Source organism: Amphiura filiformis, chromosome 12 (genome assembly GCF_039555335.1).
Source record: "Amphiura filiformis chromosome 12, Afil_fr2py, whole genome shotgun sequence".
In the NCBI taxonomy this organism is placed as follows: Eukaryota; Metazoa; Echinodermata; class Ophiuroidea; order Amphilepidida; family Amphiuridae; genus Amphiura; species Amphiura filiformis.
In genome coordinates this window covers 42,407,601-42,417,660 of record NC_092639.1, presented here as the reverse complement: position 1 = coordinate 42,417,660, position 10,060 = coordinate 42,407,601, and the positions used below count along the sequence as shown (strand labels likewise).

At 36.2% G+C, this 10,060-nt stretch overlaps 1 protein-coding gene across 1 annotated transcript in view; it reads right to left on the bottom strand.

Annotated features, from left to right (window-relative positions):
- Nucleotides 1–315: 315 nt before the first annotated feature.
- Nucleotides 316–10,060, bottom strand: part of LOC140166231 (PAX-interacting protein 1-like) — a 29,658-nt gene continuing 19,913 nt past the window's right edge. Inside the window, exons 12-18 of the mRNA XM_072189632.1 lie at nt 6,189–6,280; nt 5,839–5,944; nt 4,872–5,040; nt 3,928–4,028; nt 2,846–3,056; nt 2,493–2,552; nt 316–1,782 (exon numbers count right to left, since the gene is read on the bottom strand). Of these exons, the coding sequence (XP_072045733.1) occupies nt 1,760–1,782; nt 2,493–2,552; nt 2,846–3,056; nt 3,928–4,028; nt 4,872–5,040; nt 5,839–5,944; nt 6,189–6,280 (762 nt within the window). The 3' untranslated portion in view covers nt 316–1,759. The remainder of the gene's footprint in view (nt 1,783–2,492; nt 2,553–2,845; nt 3,057–3,927; nt 4,029–4,871; nt 5,041–5,838; nt 5,945–6,188; nt 6,281–10,060) is intronic.

Below are 10,060 nucleotides of genomic sequence, written 5' to 3'. Positions count from 1 at the left end.
TCCTTTTATTGGAACAATATACCATAAATGTACATGTATGGCGAATGTTAAAGGGAAATCTTGTGATCCATAGCTTTATCCCTAACTTTTCTCAAAAAAAATTTAGATGTTTATAAGAAACCTACGGCTACATAATATTTGTGCATAAAATAATTTCCTGCTGATTCATTCGCTTAGTATTTATGTTCTGTTAATGAACAAAATTATAGCACAATGACCTATAGAGCAATGTAATACACATAGTATGCATAACTCGCAAACGCAAAATCTGAATCAACTCAAATTTTAGAATAAATTTTTTTCGTGGATATTATAAAAAGAGGATGCTAGAATCACAAAATACTCCTTTAATTTTTGTTCTCTTCATAAGCATTCATGAAAACATATCATTTTGCAAACGCAAGAAATAAAGTTGAATAGCTGCAGCTTCAAGTAATGCGCATACTTTGTGCCGCACAACCAGATCATTTTCTGGTACATGTATATCCTTAACATAAGATATTCATGAGTTAGACTAGTCTCCATTCAGGAATTAAGCAGCGTATGGAATGAAGCTATCCTTCAATAGAAGATTTCTGTGTTAGGCCTTTTAACAATTTTGGCAAGTGCATTCTCTTTTACATAAAAGATACACCAATTTTCTTTATTGCATTTGCTGGTGCCCACTAATCGTTTTCAAATTGTTGCTATGGCATTTACTGGGACCTTTTATTATCAATAGGAAGACATTGTAGTAATGCATATGGCAGCTTTTGCTTGCCTCGTGTTCTTACACTTGTGTGTTTGTTTGTTTGCTTAAGAAGTCACTCTGTGCAGAGACTCTTGGGTCCTGATCTGACTAGGCCGAGTAGGCTCAAACAAAATGCTAAAATGATGCTGCCCTATGTGAAAAAGAAACTTGGCGAAAAAATTTGAAGATAATAATCAAGGAAATGATGGTCTCCCCCATCAAAATCAAGTGAACAATTTTCATGTCAGCCTCTGGGTCAAGAGAAAGGAAACTCATAATCCAATCTATGTAACATTTAACTATTTCCCTAAACACAAGCACTTCCTAATTGTGACTCTAAAATCTAACCCTAATTCTGATACTAACCCTTAAGTACTAGTCTAGTCTACCCTAATTGTGATTTGAAAAACAAACACAAAGACATCTTTTACATCCAAATACACATAAGCAAGTGATGAGAAAGTGTTATATCTCAGTCTGTACCATCAATGATTCAGCTGGATAGATGCAGCAGCCATGCTATTGTATGTAAAATTAAAAATTCCTTTTCCTGTGGTGCACCAAGGATCACTTACACAAGGATGGATGAATGGCAAGCTCTGGCCAGAACTGTCAAACCTGCGATTTGGCAACAAAACCCTAATTGGATGACTTTTGAAGATTTACCTCACCACTTCTGACTGTTTCCTGTCACACAGCTCCAATGGTTAAGAAAAAAAAAACGGTCACATTTTGACATTGGCCGGCTCCCGCGACATCCAGGACTTTCCTGTCCCAAAGAAACAGTTCAGGGAGAAGAATTGGGCGACTTTTCAATGATTTGACCCACAGTTCTGGTTGAAAATATTTGGCTCTGGCTAATATTCATTAGTTCTAGACCATTCTCTCCTCACAGTCTTGCTCCTGGAACCACAAACATTCTGCAACCAAAATCCCAGTCCAAGAAGAATACAGACAAGTCCAGTCCAGCTGGGTTGGTTAATTCATTAAAATTCTGTCTTCTTGGATGACATTTTTATGTCTGCTCCTTCAAAAGCCATGAAATTTAAATGTAATGTTGGAGTTAAGGAAACTCTCTATGTTAGCAAGTGTTTTAGAGAATAGAATAGAAACCATAACCTCACTTGTAAGTCATAGACCTTTTCAATACATGCCATCCAGCACTGTTTGCTGGTCTTGTCACAGTCCAGTAGAGGGGGGGAGGGATATGGGGATGTACTGTAAGCATGGATTGCCTTTTTGGCCATATGGTATATTAATAACCCCTTTTTATTAGTGATTTTATAGGACAATTTTGGTATATGGATGGTAATTTGGTCGAATTATACCAACAAGTTTTTATTTATGGCCCCAGATCCCAAATTCCCACAAAGTTGCTTAATCCAAAGAGGTAGAATCCAATAGTACTGACTCGCGACATGTTTGTGTGTCGCTCATGGAAGCCACTTAATGAACCTCCCAATTTATTTGACTGCACGCCCAGCAAACTTGGATTCAAAATGCATGGTTGTTTGCAATCTGTGTGTTACGTGTCGTACGCTAAGGACTGAATCTGCAAACTTTTAAAATGCTTAAAGACGCAAGTTTGTTCAATATTTTGCTCTTGCAGACAACAAAGCTGGAGGAACATTAAGTGGCCTCCATGAACGACAAACCAAGATGGCCGATTTGCCATGGCATTACATGTGGTGGAATTTTGAGTTGGTAATTTGTGGGTATAATATCTGTAATTGGTTTGAATGTTATTCATCAAAAGGATATGATTGGAAGTCGAGTTGTTGTCTCAGAACACCGGTCAGTATGAACTCTGCATTATGAACCTCTGAAAATAGACAAAACAAATATTATTAGTAAAATGGATGGTCAATATATACATCAATCAGTACACCTGTAAAACTATGAAGCAGGATTCCTTTAAAGCAGAGTACAGATTACACACTCACCGTCAGCATTGTGAGTTACCAACTATTGGCAGATGACGTCTGCAGCCAATCAGCGGTACTTGCCAATCTTGTTCATCAACCAAACATTTACAGAAATTGCTAAATATGTGATACAGATCTTTTGTATGTATGACCACAATTTCCAGGTCATATTTACATGCCTAATACGCACCTATTTTGTGCCTCAAGAAGTCCCTACAGAGAGGCAGGTCTGTATCGCATGTGATGACCACAAAGCTTCCAGGTCCACCAGCAGCCAAGATACCACCAACTGTCTTCAGGCTTGGTCTAGATGGTAAGAGTATTCCTCCTGCACACTCAATTATCTCTTTCATGGTGTCTAGGCCTGGCTTTACTCCCGATGATACATAGAAGGTGATGTTCTGAAACATTAGTAAAGGAAATGCTTCAAATTTAATCAGACTTTAAGAGTATGGATTTCGCTATATTTGTGTGTTGCTCATGGAGGGCAAACTACAGTAGAAATTTCATTTGAATGAACACAGCTATCAAGAGCTTGACAATTCTCCGTATACACTGTGTGATGAACGCCCACGTGTGCAATCATGCCAACTCACTCATGATTGATTAGTATTTTCATTATTGTATCCACAGTCGTGAGTTTGTGTTGTACTTTGAAATATGTGAGATCGCGTACCACTGTTGGCAGCTGTGTTCATTCAAATGAAATTTTTACTATAGAGCACCCCAGCAAACTTATATTTGAAGTGTGTGAATGACCTGTGAACAACAGTTTATTGTTCTTATTTTGAACACTAATATTATGATGTTGGTTTGTCAAGCAAAAAGTTGCTTCAGATTTCTACATAACCCTGTGAGTAGTACCTGCTGATTGGTTACAAAAAAGACTATTATGATGTATTGAGCCAATCAGCAGCATGGTAAGAATGGTGGTAGGGCTGAAGAGGCATAACCCCATGAGTACTACCTGCTGATTGGTTACAAAAAGACTATTATGATTTATTGAGCCAATCAGCAACATGGTAAGAATGATGGTAGGGCTGAAGAGCCTTAACCCCATGCGTACTACCTGCTGATTAGTTACAAGAAAACTATTATGATTTATTGAGCCAATCAGCAACATGATAAGAAAGTGGTAGGGTATTGAAGAGGATTGAGCTTAAATATTTAGAAGCTGTATTTTTATTGGTCACTCAGATGAATATCAACATCACATAATCAACCAATCACAAACACTGTTAGAAAGGCAGTAGTTGTCAGAGGCATCCTTACCTGGAACACTTTCCTCTGATGTGCTTTCTGCATGGAATCTTTGAGTCGAAATGTGAACAGCTTTTCTTGCTCAGAGTCTACAAGGTTGAAATTGGCTTCATCTGAAAATGAAACAAGAGAATGAACTTAACAAATATTGCGATTCAGTTTTAAATTAGAGGAGTATTTCGTGATTTGGTATCCTCTTTTAGGGTATAGCTCAATAGATATCCACAAAAAATTTTTTTCCAAAATTTCAATTGAATCGGACATTGAATTTGCGAGTTACGCATTTGCATGTATTACAGTACTCCATAGGCTACTGTGTTGTTGCGCTGTTGACAGACAGAAAATACAAATTGGACGATGTTTTTGTCAAACAACTGAATCTGCAAGGAAGTTTATACACAGAAACATTATGTAGTCCGAGGTTTCTGATGGTATATAGAGTTGGGGAAATGAGGCTGTAGATAACGAAGTGTCCCTTCAATACAATATGGATCAACACTTAAATATCAGTACGGTACCTAATTGCCTTGCTTAACTGCTACAAGAATTCTTTGCACATTCTATTCTGAATGAACCATTTTATAATTACGACCACAAGCTAGTGTGGACTTTTTTAACAGGAAAATGATTTAATTTGTGCTCAACCAAGAATATTCACCTACGATTGTCACTCCACGACTTTACACAAGTGTACAACGGTGCTCTAACATTTAAGATCAAGGGCCCAAATGGCCCTCAGAAATTCTGGCTTATTTCGAGGCCTGATCTTGGCTTTCTATTTATAAACTGGTTGGTATGTGACCCAATGTCATTTTAGCCAATCACGTTTGACTATCGTGACATTGTGGAGATCTCTACAAGATTATTTACGCACTACGCTTAGTCAAGTAAAGTGTAAATTCTTGGTTGAACACAAATCAAATAGTTTTTTGATAGTAATAAGTAAGACAGCTTACCAAGTAGCCATTGATTCTTATGGCTCTCTTCTACCCACTGTGGAGTAATAATATGCCGACACACAGACACACCACAAAGGAATTTCATTGTCCTCGTCACTTTGCTGGCTACTAGATGAGTACACAGGTTGATTTTGGTTACAACTTGACCACCCAGTCTCTCCACTTTCTACACACAGGAAAATGGTTGAACAAAACAGTTTAAAAAACACCGAGCATTATTAATTATAAACAATGGACTGCTATAAACGAATCCAACGGGCCAACTGATTACTGGGATTTATCCACACCAAACTGGTGTTGTGATCTTATAGTGTATGCATTGTAAACTTTCATCAGTCTTTTGACTACATGTATGTAACACGGGTGATGCAGTGTAGTTTAAAGCCATATTATAACATTTGCTGAGGAGGACGCTCTCAATATTTTTCAAAATTATGTTTTTTTATACGATTGTAATATACTTTATTTTAACATGCCCTGCAAAAATCAAAAGTGCTGTAGTTTTGTCAAAGTTCGCAATTTTGAATAAAACGCAGGAAACGATGGAAATATCATTTAGTCGAATGCGTACACTATGTACACATCATAGTACGTACGCGGCATGCGGGATGGTACACACACATCAAAGGCCCGTGCAGTAGTACAACCGAAGGAGTGACATGCATTGGCAACATCGGCGCTGGTAGTAAATTTCAGTTTTCTTTACTTTACCTCAGTTGTCAGGCTCAAAATTAAAATGGGTCATATCTGACAGTAAAAGCTAACATTTTATGGAAAAGAAATACTAATCTATTTTTCTATGGAAATGTTATAACATGGCTTTAAAATCCCTGTCATGCCTGCATTATTTCGCATTTCAGGTGGGATGGACCCTGTCAATGGCTGCCATTGAGGTGTAGGAATGTGTGAAATAGGATTCTTCTATAGTATGTAGTTAGAGATACAAAAAATAGGGATGTCTTACCTTGGCAAGATCAGGGACCATCTTAGGATCGCAACCAGTAAACATAACATGAGGCATTGGTTTATTGTTTAACATCTTCTGTGATCCAATCAAATCTCCTTCAGTCCTGGAAAAAAGAGGCAATTTTGACAATTTAATTATCATCAACTTTTAGTCACATTTCCTGCAGCTTACACATCACAGAAAGGCGAGTGATTGTGCGTCCGCGTTGGGAGCTCACCCTGCCTCGGAAAATCACCCGGCTCAAAACAAAGCCCTTCGATTTCCCGCAATGAACTCAAAACAGACAGCATGCAGTTATTATTGTCCATACATTTATTTACATACATGTAATCCACTTCTGTCCTTACCTTTGTTTTTTAGAGTGCTGATCTGCAATTGGGGAACCAAGTCTCTTTGATGCTAATGGGTCTCCTTTCTCCCCAAGCGCACTAATGAAACTCTGAAATAAATTAAACAGGAAGCTAATTACACAAGTAACTAATGATTACAGATGGTTACGCCATCTTTCATCAGTGAGACTGAGACTGTGATGATGATCTTCAGGTTGTGACCTATTTGACCTTAGACTTGATCACAGTCTCGTAGACTCCTGGAAGTTTTGGTCTCACTGATGAAAGTAACCATCTGGAAATTCCGAGAGGTAGGAATAACTTTCTTGTGTTTGGATCAAAAGTTTTGAACTTTAATCATTGAATATACCAACACAGATGAACTTTTATGAACACTAGTAATTATATGTTATAGACCTTATATAACCACAACATCATATTTTCATGGGTGTCATTGCAATCCTATATCAAAAATATTTGGTTCTGGTTATTTTATATTATTTCTTGAATCTACTTAGTTATGTATGCCATATGTATGCATTGCCCTTTTATTTGATGATTACCTGTTTTTGCAAACACTTTAATATTTTGCTTTATCATGATGGTTTAAATTTGTGTTTTTCTCAACTTGTGATGCGTGATGATCATACCTTGCTGCATTTTGCTCTTCCCTTTCTCCATTGTGTTTTGCTCTCATTTTTCATTCATTAGTTTGCGGCATTATTATCTCATCACACGTCACAACATCATATTTTGCATCTGTCATTGCAATCTTATATCCAAATTATTTGGTTCTGGTTATTTTATATTATTTCTTGAATCTACTTAGTTATGTATGCCATATTTATGCATTGCTCTTTTATTTGATGATTACCTGTTTATGCAAACACTTTATTATTTTGCTTTATCATGATGGTTTAAATTTGTGTTGTTCTCAACTTGTGATGCGTGATGATCATACCTTGCTGCATTTTGCTCTTCCCTTTCCCCATTGTGTTTTGATCTCATTTTTCATTCATTAGTTTGCGGCATTATTATCTCATCACACGTCACAATATCATATTTTGCATCTGTCATTGCAATCTTATATCCAAATTATTTGGTTCTGGTTATTTTATATTATTTCTTGAATCTACTTAGTTATGTATGCCATATTTATGCATTGCTCTATTATTTGATGATTACCTTTTTTTGCAAACACTTTAATATTTTGCTTTATCATGATGGTTTAAATTTGTGTTTTTTCAACTTGTGATGTGTGATGATCATACCTTGCTGCATTTGCTCTTCCCTTTTCCCTTTGTGCTGTGCTCACCTTTTCCTTCATCAGTTTGTGGCATTGTTATCTCATCACACGTCACAACATCATATTTTTCATGTGTCATTGCAATCTTATATCCAAAATATTTGGTTCTGGTTATTTTATATTATTTCTTGATTCTACTTAGTTATGTATGCCATATTTATGCATTGCTCTTTTATTTGATGATTACCTGTTTATGCAAACACTTAAGTATTTTGCTTTATCATGGTGGTTTAAATTTGTGTTTTTCTCAACTTGTGATGTGTGATGATCATACCTTGCTGCATTTTGCTCTTTCCTTTCCCCATTGTGTTTTGATCTCATTTTTCCTTCATTAGTGTGCGGCATTGTTATCTCATCTCACGTCACATCATCATATTTTCTTGGGTGTCATTGCAATTATATATCAAAAATATTTGGTTCTTGTTATTTTATATTATCTTTTGAATCTGCTTAGTTATGTATGCCATATTTATGCATAGTTATATATGCCATAGTTATGCATTGCTCTATTATTTTATTTTTTGATTACCTGATTTTGCCAACACTTGTATATTTTGCTCTATCATGATGGTTTAAATTTGTGTTTTTCACCATGTGTGGAGTGTGGTGATAATGCTTCCTCTTTCTTTTTTTTCTGGTTTGATTTGTTTGATCACCTGGAATGTTGTTTGGCATATTTTTGTTTTATACCAAACTACATTTTAGGTTACCATTTTTCCTTCTTTTTGATTGACGGAGTGCCTCAGAGCACTCCTTGTTTGCTTTTATTGTATTTGTTTACCATATAAAGTATTTGTATAAAATTTGTAAAAGTAAGTAAGTAAGTAAACGTATATTATTTTGTAAAACATTTCTTAGTACTATATAATATTTTGTATACCTGTCTTGTCCTGTTTGTTTTGATGTCCGATCATACACCCTCTCAGTTTAATCCCTTTGTTGATCTTATCTTTAATCCCTTCTCCTTTAATGGCTCTCTGAATCCTATTGATGACCAATCGGATGTGACCGATGTCACAAACTCCATGAAAGTTAATTCTTCTTATTATGACAGTAGTACCATCATCAATCATACTCCTAGCATTGATAATTGTAACCTTTCTTTGTTTCATTTGAATACCAGTAGCCTTGTAAAACATTCCAATGATCTCACCAACTACCTGGCTACATTAAACCAGCATTTTGACATCTATGGTTTTTCTGAAACTTGGTTTACTGCTCATGAAGATTCCTTGGTCATGGATATTGGTGATTATTCTATTGAAAATAGTATTAATGACCTCTACTGTAAAATTGTTCAACATCTTGACAACAAGCTGCACACCATTGGTATCTTCTTAGATCTGAGTAAGGCCTTTGATACCATAAACCACAACATTCTTCTTCAAAAACTTCACCACTATGGTATCCGAGGCCTTGCTAAAGATTGGATCAAAGCATATCTTTCTGGTAGAAATCAACGTGTCATCTTCAATAACTGCCTTTCTAAATCCATTAATGTAACCTGTGGTGTGCCCCAGGGATCTATCTTGGGTCCTCTACTCTTCTTACTTTATATCAACGACCTCCCTTGCACTACATGTACTTCCACTCCTCACTTCATTTTATTTGCAGATGACACAAACATTTTATTTTCTCACTCTGACCCTAAGATACTCCAACAAAACATTAATAGGGATCTAAAAATAATATCAAACTGGTTTAAACTGAATAAATTATCACTAAACATAAAGAAAACTAATTATATTATATTTAAAAATAAACATAGTAATAAGCCTGATATTAAATATGATATTAAAATAGATGATACCCCAATTGAAAATGTTAATACAACTAAATTCCTAGGCCTATTAATAGATCATAATCTCTCATGGCACTCACATACACAACATGTCCCTAAGATTGTTTCTAAATACAACGGTGTGATTCGAAAGGTCCGCCATTTTCTTCCTTCTAGTTCACTTACCACTCTATACAACTCTCTGGTTCTTCCCTATCTATCCTATGGGGCCCTCGTGTGGGCTGATCCTAACAATGCCAACTTAGACTCTGCATTTCTTCTTCAAAGAGAGTGATCAGAAGCTGTACCAATTCCTCTGGCTTGCCCATACAGACCCGCTCTTCTCTTCACTACGCACTTTGAAAGTTTGTGATCTCTATAGACTCCAACTGGCTTCATTCATGTATCAATTTCATAATGACCTTCTTCCTCCGGATCTAGTCCCTGACAACTTTTTCAACACTCTCACTCTGTCTCACTCTTACAATACTAGGAATGTTCACGAACATGTTATCTTTCCTTCTAACACTGCCCTTGCAAACAATTCTTCCAAAGCATGAGGTCCCATACTATGGAAAGAACTCCTTCTTCTCTCAAATTGACTCGGACTCTTGCTACCTTCAAATCCAACTTTAAGAAATATATCATTTGTGGTTACACAGAGGACATCTAATACCTTCACGATACATTTCGTTCTTCTTTTTTACTTTAGTTCAATCCATTTTTTTAGTAAGTACTTGCTCACACCTCTCATCCTTAGTCTTCAGGAGCCATAGTTTTACTTCAACTTCATTCCTTCTATCT